The sequence below is a fragment of the Protopterus annectens genome, chromosome 9.part0 (genome assembly GCF_019279795.1).
Source record: "Protopterus annectens isolate FY-2018-M chromosome 9.part0, PAN1.0, whole genome shotgun sequence".
Taxonomy (NCBI): Eukaryota; Metazoa; Chordata; order Ceratodontiformes; family Protopteridae; genus Protopterus; species Protopterus annectens.
In genome coordinates, this window is record NC_056743.1 from 854,440,910 (window position 1) to 854,460,782 (window position 19,873).

At 38.6% G+C, this 19,873-nt stretch overlaps 1 protein-coding gene across 2 annotated transcripts in view; it reads right to left on the bottom strand.

The window, feature by feature from the left end:
- CCHR9.PART0H11orf98 (chromosome chr9.part0 C11orf98 homolog) overlaps positions 1 to 19,873 on the bottom strand; it is a 395,998-nt gene that overhangs the window by 362,219 nt on the left and 13,906 nt on the right. For both annotated transcript variants that reach the window (XM_044083560.1, XM_044083559.1), the window contains exon 2: positions 14,955 to 15,076. In XM_044083560.1, coding sequence (XP_043939495.1) covers positions 14,955 to 15,076 — 122 coding nt within the window. The remainder of the gene's footprint in view (positions 1 to 14,954; positions 15,077 to 19,873) is intronic.

A 19,873-nucleotide genomic window follows, 5' to 3' on the forward strand; every position in this document is an offset into this window, starting at 1 on the left:
AACTGGCAAAGGAACCAAGGTAGTGTGGGCAGATAATTAGAGATGGAAAATTAACAGAACAGGAACAGACCAAGAATTCACTTGGACTGCAGATTACAGACTGCCTTCCTTATCAAGGGCGGATACCATAGTATAGGCAAAAAGAAAGAAACAAGGGATCCTAAGCGAAAGGCCAGCACTGTTGAGATTTTAGTAGAATCTAGAACAGAAGCTGCTGTTAAAAAAGGGATAGGAGATATAAAATATGGAATGACTGCTATAGGAATCAGAGGTTAGAAAGGCAGACTGAATAAGCAATTCACAAAGACACAATGATATATATATATATATAGCTCCCAAATCAAAAAGATTTAGGATCTTTGCTTGGAGTACTTTTATACCCAAAGCAGACTCCAAATAGTTTTTCCTCAGGCAGGTAGCAAATGTTGGAGGTGTGATGGGGAAGAAAGAGACAACTGGAAACATATTTTTGGGAGTGTAATGAGTTGGAAGACTTTATAAATTCCCTGCAGACTACTCTATCAGAAATACTGGATAAGAAAACTGGGGTAACTAAGGAAATCATGTTTGTGAGCTGTGATATAGAATTGGAATTTCCTAGACACAGTAAGTCTTGCCGAGTTTAATTCTGGTGGCTGCCAAACATAGCACTTACTAGAAAATGGAAATCAAAGTCTAAATTGACTGTACTAGAAGTAGTGAATATAGTAACAGAGATAAAACAAACAACTGGAAGTGGGATTTTTAGAAAAGGGTAGGAGCAAATTACATGGCAAAAACATGGGAATTGTGGGAAAATACATGCAGAATAATGTCTTGGAGATGGAATGAGACTTAAGGGAAGACAGGAATTAAATGAGCTTTGTAATGTTTCACTGACCATGACTAGATAAATAAGTGGCGTATAATGTTTGCAACTGAAAACATGTCAGTATAGTTTGTTTTTATTTATATAAATTTATAATTGCTTACGTCATAAGCGATATATCTGATTTTGTCAATTTTCAATAATTCCAAAACAACTGGGTCCAAATCCAATCCTCGGATCCAACTCAGCAGTTACTAAAGCTCATGGACACCAAACAACTCTCAAGCTCCTCCCTTTCCCATACTGCAGCAACCCTAACAAGCCTCAGATCTCATTAGCCACTTTAGCATGAAGATGTGGTTGCCTTTAGCTCTCAAGCTAGATAGTGTTTTTGAATTCAGATAAGTGAATTTTTCATATAATTAATTGACATTCTTCATACCTCCCTTTCTACACTTTTGAGTGTACCTGTCTTACTACTGCTGGTAATTCTATCTTTTATACCCTTTTTTACAGTAATATTCTTACAAATCGCTGGTATTTTCTCTCTTAAAAATATTGTCTTTTCTATTAGCAGAGAAAAATGTCTGAGAGCCCCCTTAGAGTTTAAAAAATGTGAGGAATGCGATGTAAAATTCTGACTCTCGCGCTCTATGCATACATCGTTTAGGCCCTCAGCACCCAAATGGTGAATGTAAGATTTGCCAGAGATTTAATCCTGGGGTGTTGGGTGACAGGAAGAAGGATTACTTCCTTCTTTTTCCGAAGTGCTATCTGGGGCTCAACCCCCCCCCCCCAAACACAAGGCAAGGGAGAGTCTTCCAAGCCTTCTGGATCCTCCATACCATCCTCAGATCCTACCACTGAACCACCGAGGAGAAATGCCAAGAAAGCCGATCTGAAAGCTGCTCTTGCATCAGTGTCTGACAATAGGTCAGCTTCATTGCATCCAACTTTAATTGGATTCTAAGCTGTTACCAAGAATGTACTCCCCTTTCTTGGATCTAATACCATCCTGTACATCTTCTCTTCTAGAAATATGTCAACGTTCAAGATCCCCACCACTGGCATCTTCTCGTTCTTCCAGGAGTCTCACAGAGAGAGATATGGACAGGATGATGAGGAAGTTTCACTTCGGGCAAATACAGATGGGAGTCATTCCGGCTCCTACCCCATTGGATCAGAAAAGCTTTATAAGTGCTACACCATCTGTTTTGGCTCCATCACCGATCCGACCAGTAATTTCGGTGCTCTGGGATCAGATTCTTCTTGGACAGTCAACTTCAGATCCGAAGATCTTAGTTTCTTCAGATCCAAAGCTTACTCTTGAGTGCCCCGGCTCATACAGACTCTTATCCAGACTCTGAGCTGAGGTGTCCCTGTCGGGTCCAAGATGTTAGAGCAAACTCGAAGTTTTCAGAGCCACCTCTACCCCCCGGAGCTTCGGCACTGGATAGATTGGTTCCAACCTCTGTCTTGGATGGGTTGCTTTTGGGACAGAGGGAAGTGAGTTGTCAGAAGCTTGGCTTCTCAACTCCATCAGCTTCCTTTTCCCCAGAGTGGTCTGCCTTTGAGGTACTGGAGAGGGTGCTTTCTGCTCCTGCAGGACGGATGGTTCCTTCCTCCTCAGATCATCCATCTGGGTCCCACATATCTTTGTGCATTGTGCCTCATTATCCTAGTCCACAGGGACAGCCTACCCAAAGTTTCCAGGATACCCAGCAGGGTATTACCATTTCTTCCAATACCTCTCCAGAACATCCCACTGTGAAGAGGTGAAGAGGCACTTGAATTCCCCTCAGGAGTCCGTCATCGAAGACACTGATTTCAACAAAAGGGAAGGGTATCCAAAATCATCACCTGAAGGCATCTCCTTTGGAGACATCCTTGAAATCCTAATGCAAAGGGGTGGTTGGTCTTCCCAAAACCCTTTCTCAGAGGAGTCAGTGTTCCTGGAAGCTTTTGTGTTTGGCCTGTTTTCCTCCTAGGTAACTCCACCCACCAATGATGAGCTCATTGATTTGGTCTCTCAGCAGATGTGTTAGGATCCTGACACAGTTGAGCCAATCCCCAAAAGACTAGATCAGATTCTGGCACCACGGGTAGGTAAGGAATTGTGGAGCCAAGGGAGTGCCCATAAATGCCATGGTCATGGCATCAACCACTAAGAAGGAACTCGTGGAACAGGGTTCCTCTGTCCATCCCCCTAACAAGGAGTCTAGGGCACTGGAGAGATTTGGGAAGAAGTGTGTGTATGCTTCAGTGACATTTGCTCTCAGATCACTGAACTACCCTAGCCCATTTCACAAAACTTCAAAGGGATTAGATAAAAGAACTATCAAATTCTCTTTTAGGAACCACCACTGCTGAGGCTTTTGTGACATTGCAGTTGGGTACCCTAGTATCTGTTTATAACTTGTCCACGAGGCTCATCTCACATGAGGATGAAGGTGTACCGCAAGGGTGGCAGGTACAGACATATCCATAAGGAGACATGCCTGGATCTACTTGTGTGATTTTGCAGAGCCCTTCAAGTCCTCATTCGTCAATGCTCCTTTTGACGTCAGTTCTCTGTTTGGCCCGAAAGTGAAAGAACACACTCTCTGCAGGTGTGAGAAGGATGAAAAAACCCTCTCGCATTGGGCTTATGTTTTTCGACTCCTCAGAAATCCTTCTCAAGGAATCAGTGAGATGGTGAAAAAATGTGGGGCAGAGCAGACAGGGGAACTCAAATGGAAGACAAGGCCCACAGAATTAAGGGTCTAGGAATTCTTTTTGATAGACCTGATCAGTGTTCCTGAAAGGAGACCTGATGGTCCCCCTCTGGAGGCAGTTGGGGGTCGTTCATCTCTGCACCAGAGAGCCTGGCCAGAAATCACAAAAGATACATGGGTGCAGAAATTATATCCAGAGGCAATGTAATTCCCTTTTCCCTTCCACCCTCACCCCTATACAAATTTCCTGATGTATCACCCAGTCAGAGGAAATCAACAGCAATACAAATTCAGAAGCTGCTAGAAAAAGAGTCACCCAAGAAGTCCCACCAGTACAAACTGAATCCAGAACTTAAGATTATTTTTAGAACCAAAGAAAACAGGGGACTTCAGACCAGTTTTGGAGCTCAGTATCTTTAGCAAGTCAGTTCAACACACACAAAGTTTTGGATGGTCATGGTTTAGTCCATTCTGCTCTTTTTGAGCAAGGATGACTGGATGTGCTCAAAGGCAATCAGGATGTGTACTATCATATAAAAGTGAATAGACAATCCATAAAGTATCTACATTTCCGGATGGGAGCCAGTCACTGTCAGTTCAGGGCACTGCCCTTTGGCCTCACCACAGCCCCCATGGTGTTCACCAAATGCTTGGTAGTGGTAGCAGTAAACTTGGCACTACAGGGATTCCAAGTGTTTCCATATTTAGGATGACTGGCTCATTACTGCTCTGACCAGGCATCTACTACTAAAAGTGCAGGATCAGGTGCTCCAGACTTGCTCCAACCTGGGGCTAACAATAACATATAAGTATCATTTGAAACCATCTCAAACACTGGAATTTATAGGAACAGTGTTCAATATGGAATCAATGACAGCTTCTCTTCCCCTCTCAAGAGTACTAAATATCAGATTCCAGGTCAAGCAAATAACCTTTAGTACCACAATTTTAGCTCGACTGATTCTTCAAGCTTTAGGTCAAGGTCATCTGCCATAATTTTAGTTCCTCTAGCAAGATTTCATATGAGAATTCTTCAGTGGATGCTAGTGACACAATGGTTGATTCATTATCATCGAATGTCAATCCAAATATGAATCACTCAAGCATGCAAAAAATACCTCTGGTGGTGTATTCAATCAGATCAGCTTCTGCAAGGCAGTCCCTTCATTCTCAACCCAAGGCTGTAGTAACCACAGACACATCCCAGATTGGGTGGGGGGTCACTTCCTGGGAAAAAACAGTCCAAGGCACTTGGTCCCCCGAAGAAGCCAAAATGTATATCAATGTTCTAGAAATGACAACAGTGCTCTCAGTGTTGCAGGCACTCCAAGACACACTCTCTTTCAGGACAATTAGGATTCAAACGGACAACATGTCAGTAGTTTGGTACAACAACAAGGTAGGGGGAACCAGGTCTTACTCTTTGTGTCAAGAACCCCTCAGGGTTTGGCAATGGGTGATCACTTCCAACCATTTTCTTATAGCAATGCATATTCTGGGGAAGTCAATGTGACAGAGAAACTGAGCAGGTCCATTTTACTACCTCTCGAGTGGTCTCTCAACAAGAAAGTGACAGACATGACTTTGAGTCAATGTGGCCAGTTTTGCTGTGATCTTTTTGCATTTCTCCTAAACAAGTGCAGCAGCTTCTTCACTCATCACCCCACAGGGGGAATCATAAAGAGATGCTCTAGTCCACAATTGGCCACCCCAATCTTCTATACGTGTATGCACAGATTCCCGTAATTCCCAAATGTCTACAGAAAGCTGCCTGGTTGAAGACCAAAGTTATCCTTATTGCATCTTACTAGTCTCAACAGATTTGGTTCCCCTTTCTTTGGCCTCATCTACTGTACCCACCTTGGCTTCCGGATCCAATTCCAGACCTCCTGTCTCACCCAACAAGCATGAAACATCCAGATATTTCAAACCTCAAGGTAACAGCATGGGTTCTCCAATTCCCTTGATAGCCAGACAACCAGTGCTCTCTTCTGTTTGCCATATACTTTTAAAACACTTCCACAAGAAGCAAATGGAAAAGATTTGCTTTTTGGGCACAACAAAAACACAGTGACCTATTTTCAGCTTCTGTACAAAAAGTGTCCTAGAATTTTGGCAGCAATTTTTAATGAGACAGGTAGTTTTTCAACAATTAAAATCCAGTTAGCAGCAATTTCTAATTTTCACACTGGATTTGACAATTCCTTCTTGGCTTCATCTAAACTTTGTAAAGCCTTTTTAAGGGGCACGCTCCTGCTCAGACCACCTTATAAAAATCCTACTCCACCATGGGACTTAAATATGGTACTACAAACTTTAATTCAATCCCCCTTCGAACCAGCAGCTAAATATGAACTTAAATTCCTGACATGGAAAACTATTTTTCTAGTGGTCATTACTTCTGCTAGAAGAATCTCAGAACTTCAAGCTTTATCATCCAAACCTCCTTACTTGATATTTCATAAGAGTAGAGTGACATTATGTTCCAACACTTCTTTCCTTCCTAAAGTGGTGTCAGAATCCAATATCAGCCAGTCAATTAACTTACCAGTTTTCTTTCCTAAATTTTCAAACATTGGTGAATATATGTTACATTTAATGGATGTTCACAGACAATTATGCTTTCATTTACACAAAGGAAAATAAATCAGAAAGACAGACCAATTACTTGTATCCTTTGCAGATCCAAAATTGAGACCAAATGTAAAGGTCACTTTAACCAAATAGCTGACAGACTGCATAATATTTATTTACAACAAGCTGGGCCTGACTAACAAAACCTATAACAGCACATTTGACTTGGTCTATGGCAACTTCAACGGTACTTCTTTCTAAAGCTTCCACGGATTATATATGCGCAGCTGCAAACTGGGCCAATCCTCATACTTTTATCACTCATTAGAAATTACATCTCATCTCTAGGGGAAGAGCAGGGTTTGACTCAACTTTGCTCAGGAACATCCTTTTGAGTCCACATGTGAATTTAGGTAGCTGGGGACTTTGTCCCAATTGTTGATGAATGAATGAAAATTGAAATTGTCAGATAAAGAAGTTATGCACTCACCATAACAGTCCATCTGTGTTGTCCATTTTCATTCTTCCTCAACTTCCCACCCACCAACCCCCTTCCTTTCCTTACTTAGCTCCTGGAGAGAGGCTATAAGGACATAACTGTCCATCAGATTGAGCTCCAGATGGGAAAGACTTAAGATAATGCAGTCTAAGTAGTTTTATAACTTTGTTATAGATATACGTGTATTATATTATATTATATTATACTATACTATATAGGTCTAGTTCAGAAGACTGACAATTCAATATACTGAACACATTTTAATGCAGGAGGCAAGCCCCCCTGCACCCCTCATGTGCTGGGCTACACCCCCTGCTAACTATATATCCCAACTTCAGAATCACACAACAGTGGAGAAGAGGCAAATTCTATCATTCAGTATGTTGAATTTTCTGTCTTCTGGGATTCGGTCTTTTGTTTTTTTTTTAGTCTTCTGTAGTAGACTCATATAGATACACGGGTTTCTTTTTTTGGATATATAAACAGCAAACAAGATCCAAGGGAAAAAAAAAACAACAACACTTCCACAAAATTTGCAGGACTGATGCAGTTTTGGTCAGCTTATTACCCAGTACAACGTGGGCAGTAACCTGATTAGAGATATTCTTTATAAAAATTGAGCTATTTTGAAGGATGATAGCCAGATTGCTGGTAAAGTGGGTGAAAAACCACTAAGGACAGAATTTTAAGTATTTGGTTGAGCATTTTGGCACTTGTAGCAGGAAAAATGATCTCGCAGATTTCTAAGATGTCTAAGTGTGGGAGCTGTTCTATGTGCAAATTTATTCTTTCTTGTGAGCAATTTAATATTAATGGTTTTAAGTTTAAGATGAAAGAAGCGTGTAACTGCCTAACCAAGGCTGGTGTTTATGCTGCTTTGTGTGACTGTCGTTGAACCTTTTATATAGGCAAAAGAGCACCAGAGGAGGAAGGCAACACAGTCCTTGCTGGAAAATGGATTTTATTGTCACCAAAACGACTGAAACACAAAAATAAATCCAAGACAGTCCAAAGCACAAACGCTATGTCTCCACACCTGCGTTTTCGTTTAAGACACTTCTTCAGATGCAATACAGCACATCCACTCCATCCTTGCTTTTAAATACAATCAATAAGTATAATTAACCAATTAATTAAACACACTTGAAATACATCATTTAATTACAACTTACTATCTCTTACATAATTAAAAACTTTTAAAAACTCATAAATTTCAAACTAACCAAGCACATTACTATTAAAGCTTGCTATGAATACATAAAAAAACACCATTCATTATAAATAAAACATATTGCAATAAAAATCATTCATAAATAAGTAAATTAAATAAAATAATGAATATCTGCCTACATCTTATCTAAATTGTTAATCCGCATACTCCCTCTAGTGGTAAAATAAGGATGTTGCACAGAACACTGACTTTACCCTGTTAAAAATTAGAATTGTAACTTCCTCCATTATTAAATACAAAATAATATAGATCTTAAACAATAAATTAATATTGCCAAACAGTATTAGGGTTAAATACCCTAAATTCAAAAAGAAGAGGGTAAAAAACACACAGAGCACTTTAATGAACTGGCCATTTGTATTTGAGAATTAACATATCACTCAAAGCTTAGCTGCTCTCAATTTTAGTACTGGCAACAAAGACACAATATTATTAAGGCCTGGTTTGTTATACGATTCCAACTGGAGTTGCCATAACAATTCTTTATATTCGATAGTATCCTCCCAAGGCCCCCCTCGAATGTCTTTCTTGACCACTTCCAAAACAAAAAAAATAAAATTCTGCATCCAAACATTTTGTTTTATGTCTAAACAGAGCATTATTGGAACACCCAGTTCTAATATCATAATTGTGCTCATATATCCGATTTTTCAGTTTGTGTTGTGGATCAGATAGTTTATGAATCAAAAATGTTGGAATTTTTAACAGGGTAAAGTCAGTGTTCTGTGCAACATCCTTATTTTACCACTAGAGGGAGTATGTGGATTAACAAATTAGATAAGATGTAGGCAGATATTCATTATTTTATTTAATTTAGTTATTTATGAATGATTTTTATTGCAATAGGTTTTATTTATAATGAATGGTGTTTTTTTATGTATTCATAGCAAGCTTTAATAGTAATGTGCTTGGTTAGTTTGAAATTTATGAGTTTTTAAAAGTTTTTAATTATGTAAGAGATAGTAAGTTGTAATTAAATGATGTATTTCAAGTGTGTTTAATTAATTGGTTAATTATACTTATTGATTGTATTTAAAAGCAAGGATGGAGTGGATGTGCTGTATTGCATCTGAAGAAGTGTCTTAAGCAACGCAGGTGTGGAGACATAGCGTTTGTGCTTTGGACTGTCTTGGATTTATTTTTGTGTTTCAGTCGTTTTGGTGACAATAAAATCCATTTTCCAGCAAGGACTGTGTTGCCTTCCTCCTCTGGTGCTCTTGTAACTAGTGAGTATTTGTTCGGTGCTAGCCTCCTTTTTGCTGTTTGGTTTGGTTTAGTTATGGAGGTGGAGGAGGGCACTATAGCACCCATTGAAGGTGACCTACGGCTGGATACAAATGCTAAGTTGGATAAATTGTCTGGGCAACTAACCCAGCTACTTGAGCTTATGGCGAGGGACAGTTGCGGTATGCAGAGTTCACCTTCAGCGCTTCCGCTGAACCAGGAAGCTCTCCCAAGGAGGGAGAGGCGGCGTTGCAGGCAGCGGTCTAACAGTCAGTCGGACTATGAAGGTATTTCTGGGGATAGACCATTTATCGGGTCTGGAACAGTTGATGGCAGTGAATTTGGCAATGGTGTACCTATGTGCTTTAGGTCTTTGCAAAGCGAAGACCAGAACTCAGCGTCTAAACAGCGAACGGAAGTTGTGAATGGAGCGAGACCAAAGCAGAATGCTCAAGACGCTAGAGGGTTCAGTGAAGTGGTTACGAATACTAAACAGCCAGGTATCGGTCAAAAAGACACTTATAATGGACAGATGGACTTTAATTCTGTTTTAAAAGTAAAATATTGTTTTAATTCTAAAAATCTGCCTAATAACAAGGATGTTGAATTTAATTGTACATGTAAACAAAATATGGATCATTTTGATGAAATGCTGTTCAAATTTAAAAATTTAGAGTTAGAGAATGCTTACCTTAAGGAATGTATAAGTTTTAAGTATTTTCCCGAAAGGGTTAAGGGTATGCAAGTACCCTAATAAAGTGAAAGTAGGGTCTGATTTTCATCAGGAATTGTTGAATATTTTTAATAATTGTGGCCTTGACATTTTAAAAGCTATAGTGAAAGAAAATTCAAGGGAGATGGAGGGTCTAAATCTGAAGTTAGAGGAATTGAATAAGGTGATTGTTAATGACCTTCTTTTTTCCATGGATGAAAATCGGAAGAAATACCAGAATATGTTAAATAATATTGAGAGAAGTTTAGCTAATGTATTTGAAAGAAAATGTAAAAAGCTAGGGAGGGATATGGAGGAATACAAACAAAAAAATAATTATCCCAACCCAAGAGGTGCTTATAATAATAGCAATAAAAAAATTAATTTTCAGTCTAACCAAGAGTCAGTTCTTGAAGAAATAGAACAAGGACAGGATAATATTGGATTGAGTGATGAACAGGTGTTCCCAGAACTAAGAAGATCTGAGCGAATAAGGAATTATCATCAAAGGAATTTTCAAAAAAACTTTCAGGAGGGGGAGGGGGGGTCAAACCAACATGCCCAGTACAGGAATTACAACAGGAACAACCAGAAGTGGTAGTTGAGATAGATGGTGGGGTAAATGATGTGCCCCAGAATGGTGGATTGATGAAGGAAGGGATAGTATGTAAAATGAATGGGTATAATATATACAATTATAGTGCCCTGGAGGTTAATGAAGTTTTTTTCCGGTTGTTTACAAAGGGCCTAAAATTTGTACCAAATAAAAAAGCTGATGTAAGTAAAGTTCTAATTGATTTAAAACTGTTTATTCGAAAGAAGAATTTTGAACTTATGTTCCAGGGGCAGAATGGAAACAGTACAGGATCAGGTGTTAATAATATAAGAAAAAGAAGTATTTATAACCCCCCTATAAACCAACAGTTAAAAAATTTTGAGAACTTTGTGGAAAAGAGAATTAGAAATGAACTAATAGAAGGGTAACCCCCAACCTTACAAAGGAAGAAAACAAGTTATTGCAACAATTAGCAGGTGATAAGAATATTCGGATTTCAAAACCAGATAAGGGTGGGGGCACCGTCATGATGGATCAGATAGTTTATTAATCAAAAATGTTGGAATTATTGCAGAACGAAGATAGATATAAGGTCATCTTTGAATGAGATTAATATAGGCAACCAAAAAGTGGGGGTTGTGTTAAATGATTTGCTGTTGGAGGGATCTATTGATGTTAATACTTTTAGGTATTTGTCTGTGGATAAACCAAAAGTACCTGTGATATTTGGAGTGCCGAAGGTCCATAAAAATATTACTAATCCACCTATGAGACCAATTGTTGCCTCTGAAGGTTCAGTGACAGCCCCTATTGCTAAATGGCTGGATGTTAAACTTAAAGAAATTTTGAAGGAAGGGCCAGGTATAGTCAAGGACTCTTGGGACCTCTTAAGGAACTTGAAGGAAGAGCTTTTTGATGAAAATTTAATGTTTATAACCTTAGATATAATTGACTTATTCTCGTCCATACCTCATAAGGAAGGTATGGAATTGTTCGAAGAAGCCTTGGTAGAGTATGGCAAATTTTCTCAAAATGATTTCCGCTTGATCCTGACCCTTATGGATCTAGTATTGGCTAATAATTTTGTACATTATGAGGGGGAGTTTTTCAGGCAGATCCAGGGAGTTGCTATGGGTGCACGATGTGCACCCACTTATGCTAATATTATCCTGGATATATGGGAACAGAAGTTTGTCCTCAATTCCAGGTTTAAAAAGTGTTGGAAAATATATAAGCGCTACCTGGACGATATATGTCTGTTATGGGTTGATACTGAGAGCGAATTTTCTGCTTTTTTTGATTATTTATCTGGTACTACTAGTTTTCTTACCTTCACTTTTAATAAGAATAAAGAATGCTTACAATACCTAGACATTTATGTAGGGAAGGAGGATGGAAAGTTTTTTTCGAAGGTTTATAGGAAAGATAACTACTCTAATTCTTATCTGTCCTATTCTAGTGCACATCCACACCACCATAAAAAAGGAATAATAAAAGGGCAGTATGTGAGGGCTAGCAGAATGTGCTCTAGGAATGAAGATTTTCATGAAGAATGTGAGAAGTTACACATTATGTTTCTAGAGAGAGGCTACCCTGATGCCCTAGTATTAGAAGTAGAAGAAGAGGTGGTGTATGGTAGAGAAAATAAATATCACCCAATTTTAGGAATGGATGAATCAATGAAAGTATTGAGCCAGGTAGATGAGTTTGATGGTGTAAGTAATCTGGTTTTGGATTATAATGGTGAAGCAAAATTTATTTTCAACCTAATAAAAACTGAATGGCAGAAATTTGGTGAGCTGTCGGATCTGAATTGCCTTTTTGAACACCCATTGAAATGTACTTATAGGAAAGGCAAGAACCTTAAAAATTATTTTGAAACAAAGGGGAGGGGCCAAATTAGAAAAAAGGGCAGAATAGGAACATTCAAATGCGGAAGTTGCCCGCAATGCCCGTTTATATATGCTCGTGATTCAGTCCATATACAGAGTAGGGACATATTGGTTAGGAGTACTGAATATGCAAATTGCCACACAAGTGGAATTATTTATTTGAGCATTTGTAAAAAATGCCAAGCTTTTTATGTGGGGAAATCCGAACGCAAACTGAAAAATCGGATATATGAGCACAATTATGATATTAGAACTGGGTGTTCCAATAATGCTCTGTTTAGACATAAAACAAAATGTTTGGATGCAGAATTTTATTTTTTTGTTTTGGAAGTGGTCAAGAAAGACATTCGAGGGGGGCCTTGGGAGGATACTATCGAATATAAAGAATTGTTATGGCAACTCCAGTTGGAATCGTATAACAAACCAGGCCTTAATAATATTGTGTCTTTGTTGCCAGTACTAAAATTGAGAGCAGCTAAGCTTTGAGTGATATGTTAATTCTCAAATACAAATGGCCAGTTCATTAAAGTGCTCTGTGTGTTTTTTACCCTCTTCTTTTTGAATTTAGGGTATTTAACCCTAATACTGTTTGGCAATATTAATTTATTGTTTAAGATCTATATTATTTTGTATTTAATAATGGAGGAAGTTACAATTCTAATTTTTAACAGGGTAAAGTCAGTGTTCTGTGCAACATCCTTATTTTACCACTAGAGGGAGTATGTGGATTAACAAATTAGATAAGATGTAGGCAGATATTCATTATTTTATTTAATTTACTTATTTATGAATGATTTTTATTGCAATATGTTTTATTTATAATGAATGGTGTTTTTTTATGTATTCATAGCAAGCTTTAATAGTAATGTGCTTGGTTAGTTTGAAATTTATGAGTTTTTAAAAGTTTTTAATTATGTATTCATAGCAAGCTTTAATAGTAATGTGCTTGGTTAGTTTGAAATTTATGAGTTTTTAAAAGTTTTTAATTATGTAAGAGATAGTAAGTTGTAATTAAATGATGTATTTCAAGTGTGTTTAATTAATTGGTTAATTATACTTATTGATTGTATTTAAAAGCAAGGATGGAGTGGATGTGCTGTATTGCATCTGAAGAAGTGTCTTAAACGAAAACGCAGGTGTGGAGACATAGCGTTTGTGCTTTGGACTGTCTTGGATTTATTTTTGTGTTTCAGTCGTTTTGGTGACAATAAAATCCATTTTCCAGCAAGGACTGTGTTGCCTTCCTCCTCTGGTGCTCTTGTAACTAGTGAGTATTTGTTCGGTGCTAGCCTCCTTTTTGCTGTTTGGTTTTATATAGGCAAAACTGAACGCTGTTTTAAAGATCATGTATGAGAACATAGCAATGATATTAAGCACAAACAAGAAAGCAATGCTTTAGCTAGGCACACTAGCACCTTTCCTGGACACACCTTTAAGTTTGTAGTTACAGAGAATGTGCCAATGGATCTGCGTTGTGGCCCCTGGCAGCTACTTTTAGAAAAACGAGAATTGTACTGCCAACTGCAATTAAATGCTGGTAGCTGGCCAGGGCTTAATGATTTTACATCTATTTCCTGTTTATTAAAACTGAAGGCTTTAGAGAGGTAGTCTTATTTAAATATTATTTAAATCTCATTTAAGAAGTACTTAAAATGCATATGTCTTAATTTTTTTTTAAATGTGTTTGTCACTTTACATTTTTTGCTTTGCCTAGAGCCTGACAATTAGGTGATCGTGTGATTTCTATCATAACTTTTTATCATGTTGTTCTTCTTCTTTCGGCTTTTCCCAGTTAGGGGTCGCCACAGCGAAACTCCAGTCCGCTAATGATTAGCAGTAGATTTTTACGGTGCCAAGGTGCCAGCTCGACGCCCAACCTTCAACGAAGGTGCGCCCATTCATGCATGTCTTTCGAAGGCCACTCGACCGTAGGGAGGACATACAGACTTCACACAGAAGGTGCTCCAGCCGAGAATCGAACGGGAAAACCTCTTGCTGCGAGACAACATTACCGCTGCACCACCGCGGCTATATAACTTTTTATCATGTGATTTTTTTTTTTTTTTTTTTTTTACCACATAAAACTTTTACATGCTACTATTTAAATGGAGTTCAAACAATGTGGTTTTATCTGAACAAGTTTATATTTAATAAACAAAAGTGCCAATTCACCATTCTTGTACCATTTTGTATTTTTATTGCATTTTTACTAGTTGTTGTACCTGTTGGAGTCTCTGTGGCCTGTGCGTTTTTTTATTTTTAAAGATGTGAGGGGTGGGTTGGTGCATTATGGGAAAGAGAGGAGCGTGAGTTTTTTGGTGGCCACAAGCTTTAGTGGAGGCAGAGTCAGACCCAAACCCAATTGTTGAAGCAGAATGAAAATTGTCAACACAGATGGAATGTTATGGTGAGTGCATAACTTTTTTTTTTAAACAAGAAACAGAAACTTAACAGAAGTAAACCAGAGCACAGAGGAAAACAATTCTACAGCAATTACTGAATTATTAATGTGAACTCTGTAACTTAGGTATTTACTATTGCATGATTTTCTGCTAAAGTAAACCGCAAGAAACTGAAGTAATGTAAATAAAATAAATATTACTGTCTCCCTAAAAAAATATATTCCTTTACAGAAAATGAATCAGCAATGGGACCCTGAACAATATTATCTAAAGAAGCAGGCATTTGTAGTGCTTTGCCGTGAGGGATAAATAAAACAAAACCCTTTTCTAGCCAAACCTTACCCATGTTTTTTCAGGTGCTGACAAATCGATACTTTCTTCAGCACTGTCCCAATAACCTTTTGCTTCTTTCTCTTCCCTTTACTTAGTACTCTGCGTCTTTTGAAGAGTTTCCTCTTCAGCTCCTGAAAGAAAAAAGAAAAAAAAAAACAAACAATCACGTAAATATACAGACTCTTGTCCTAAGAAACTAACATGCACACAGTTTGTTGGGCAAACACAATTTACAGCCCCCACTTTACCTATAAACGTCTGTACATTCTAAACTTTTAGACCATAGCAGAATGCAAAGCATTAAAATACAGCAATTTTAGTATGGCCATGATAGCTGAACAAAAGAGAAAACATTTAGAACGGGCAGTTCATGTTTTAAGTAAGAAAATGAAGAATCAGATGAGGTACACAAAAACGTAATGTCTTTATGGAGCTAAAAACCAGAGACCTCACCTATTCTGCCCACATTCCTGACAGATGGATAAGGTATAGATTTTACTAAGCCATCAGCTTATATCTTCACAGTCCTGCAACTTCTTGTTTCCTTCTTCATTGCTACTTCCCCAAACCCCAACACCTGACATCTATAAAATACAGATTCCTGTATGTAATTGTGCTACTCTTCAGCTTATCCTCCTCCTACTACTGTGCCATCTGTCATCCTACCATGACTCAATAATATATCACAGTATCTCTCCAACTCTCTCCCAACCACCTATCCATACTTCCTCTGTACACTCTCCACACATTGCACCAAACCTATTTAATATTGCTCTTTACGTTTATTCCAAATATAGGCTAATTAATTGCACTTCAACTCAAACCAAAACAAAATTAAGTGCAAGAATCCTATCCAGAAAACAAGTGTGCATTATCCCCAACATACTAAAAATCCTTCTAGGAGGAGATATGCACCCTAATCCTGGCTCCAACTATTACAATGAACACAAAGATAATTATGTCCCACATAATTCTGTAACCCAACAGCAGCCAATCCTCAATCCTGGCGATCTCATTTTTGCTGCAATAAATGTTAGAAGTACAAGAAATAAAATTGCTGAACTACGTGCCTGGACTACCCAACATAAGCCTGATGTTCTCACTGTAACTGAAACTTGGCTTAAATGACTCCGAAATTATACCTCCTGGCTATAATATCATCCGTAATGACCATATAAAGAGGAAAGGTGGTGGTATTGCTTAATATTTCCCAATACCTACCACATTTCGCTTACAGCAAATCAAAACCAAAATTCAGTTCAACAGTGCTTATTATTGCTTTCCTCAAATAAACAGTTATAAACAAATATGTATTACTTTTATATCACTCCTGTTGACAATACAGCTATACTGGAAGTTATCCTACACTGGATTCCATAACATTTTCACAAGAAAAAAATATTACTAGGTGATATGAATGTCAACTGGTTGGACAAACTAACTCCCCTGCATCTAGCATTAATTTATATGGTTTCACACAACTAATCAATAGCCCCGCACATTATAGCAAGATATCAAATTCTTTATTAGACTGGATCCTAGTATCAGACCCCAGCAAATACTCCACCACAGAACCAATGTCGTACTGTCTCAGTGATCATCTCCCAATCTATACAACTAGACATCTCACACATCCAGTTAAACAGCATATTTATAAAACAATACTTAACCATTCCAAGTTTAAAACAGAAATGTTCATTACTACACCATCATCTATTAACTGGAACTTCCTAAAAATCCTCCCCTTAGATAATTAAATTCAACTTTTTTAAATAGCCTTGCACCTCCTAGAAGGAAAGGACAGAAAACAAAAGTAATTTGGGTATCCAAAATGAGTAGAATGCTAATAATGCAGGATGGAGAAAAAGCATGGAAAGAATGGCAAAAATACATGCTTCGCAATCGTACTAAAAAGAAAATAGATGAAGACAAAAAAAAAATACATTAAACTCTCAGTTAACCAGAACTCAAGCAACCAGCAAAAAATTGAAGAAATACAGTACAGTTTTCATGTGTTGCACTTGTGTTTCCCCCCTGCAGAAACATACCTTATGTTTTTAGAGTTTTAAAAAGGAAGATAGGAATGCATTCTCTCTCTCCCAACCTGAGAACAAGTCAAATCAAACACAGTATAGGGTACCGTATTAGTCAGTCCTATTTTTATAGTAACTCTCAAGCAACCAAGAACTACAGTTATCCGGCATCTACCAATCCCCATCGTTGCCGGTTAACAGAGTTTATTGTACTATAATAACTTTCTGAATGATACTAAACACAAACCTAATAATTCTGGACATCCATTAAAGAAATCTTACATCCCAGTCAAAAACGTAACCGAAACCCTTCTGATAACACACCACTCAAAACTGCAATACAGTTCAACTCTTATACAGTATAACATCTCAAACCACGAATTCCTCAACATCTAAATTTCAACCTGCCAAACATCCACATATCACCACATCCAGTTTCTCCTTCAAACCTGTGCCCACATCCTATATAAAGCTACTTTTAAACTTAAACCATGCTCTTCTTCAGCTGATGACCTTCCAAGCAAATACCTAAAAATAGCAGCCAACAGCATTGCTTATCCTCTCTCAATCTTTATAAATAGGTCCAGCCAGGAATCCCACATTCCCTCCCTCAGGAAAAACTCACACATTATCCCTCTGCACAAAGGAGCAAATGCAACAGACATTAATAACTTAAGACCTATAGCAATCTTATCTTCCCTCCACAAAATACTTGAAAAATGTTTTCAAGAACTGCTAGACCATCTCCTCCAGGAAGGACTCCTATCCCCCACACAACATAGCTTCAGTCCTTCCCATAATACTAGCACTGCCCTTCTAACCTATGTAGATACGGTCAATAAAGCTAGAGAGAATGGCAAACAAACTGTGTTGAAGGCTCTAGACAAGTCTAGAAATAAAGAAGAGATTAGTCACCGGAAACGTCTACTTCAAAATGTCCTCACTAGGTAATGTCCTCACTAGGTCCCTCTTAGCCCACCCTACTGTGGTTCAAAAGCTACCTGTCCAATAGGTATCAGTCAGTAAGATGGCACTCTACTCTCTCTCCTTGCCTCCCAGTCACCACCACTGTATCACAGGGCTCTATCCTTGGTCCCCTCTAACATTTTCATCAACACTCTCTAAATGTCCACACAATAGGTCACCCTAATACAATACACAGATAATTCCACTCCACTCTTATTTGCACATCTGGCAACATGGTACACCTCAAAAGAATTACCCGAGAAGCTTTAGCAGCCAATGAAACAAGGCTTCATAACTCACAACTCATGTTCAATCCAAAAAAGACCAAACTAGTACTTTCTGACACTTAGACCTGGATATTTCCAAGCTACTACATTATAGTGCTCTAGCAAACCCCTAGTCCTCCCCCTTTTCTACTGTATGTTATACACACATACATCCATATACCACTACAATTGGCTTATTTCCTAACCTTATTTATAAACCCACAAAATTATACAACTGGCGTATATCCTTGAAAACTACGAGTGAGTATTTCCCTTACCTAGCTCACTGATTTTTTTTTCCTGTTTGGAATCCTCTGTACTGGCTGTTCTCAGTGCTGCCCCACTCCGTTCGCCCTCGCTAAAATTCGGGCTCACTCCCCTACCCTGTCCCCATTTTCCACCCGCCCCCACTACCTCTAGATTTATACCTAACCACTCTGCCTACCTATCCTGCACCAATCACCTGTTTGGAATCCTCTGTACTGGTTGTTCTCGGGGCTGCCCCACTCCGTTCGCCCTCGCTAACACTCTGGCTCACTCCCCTACCCTGTCCCCATTTTCCACCTGCCCCCACTACCACTAGATTTATACCCAACCACTCTGCCTACCTATCGTGCACCAATCACACACTAGAAAATACCACATCATCATCCAATCCCCTACATCACCCTACCCACATGACGCCCCCCCATTATCACAGGCCAACCACCACCCTTGCATGCATTCTAACCATCCTCTTTATGCTAATATCAGCAAACTACCTTACCTCCTATCACACCATACTCAATACTACCTTTACAGCTCCGAGAAAACATAGTTCCACTCACACCCCTTAAACAGAGCACTAGAGCTTGCAGATATCCCCAAGTATATATCACCATATCTCTCTTCCACCCATTTCAGTGAAACTCCTCCCAACCTCTCCTAAATCTCTTACCACAAATAGGTACATAATTATCCTAACTAAACTCATCAAGCTCTTACACCATAATTTAAACCATCAATTAAACCTAGCCAGTGACATACACCCCAACCCAGGACCAAGCCCTAGTACCAACTCCACATCTATCCAAAGTCTCACACACAACCAAATCCCCATGTCGAGACCAAATAATAGCCTCTTACTACTAAGCGTAAATATTCGTAGCATCAATAACACCTACTCCATGCTCTACTATCCACCTACTCCCCTGATATACTATCACTAACTGAAACCTGGCTAAAACCTGATACACCTGACAATGAGTTCCTCCCAACAGGATACAATGTACTATGCTATGACAGACTATCCAAACAAAGGGGAGGAGTAGCATTAATTTACAAAAACAACCTACAGATGGTCACTACTGACCCTCAAATCCCCCCCATCAGTAATTCTGAACTTCTTCTAGTCAAACTCAAACTTAGTGACAAAAAAAATCAATCAATGTTATCACTTGCTATATGCCACCAGGTTAACAACATCTCCTCCCTACAGGCTCTCCTACAGTGGGTAAATCATAACCTACCCCAAGAAACCATCATCCTAGGGGACTTCAATATTGTCTGGAACACATGCTCAACTACTAACCCCACCACCAATGTTAATCTCAACAACTTCTCCCAAGTCATTCGATCTAGCACTAGGCTAGGCTAGGTAACACTGAAACCAAAGATAAGTCTC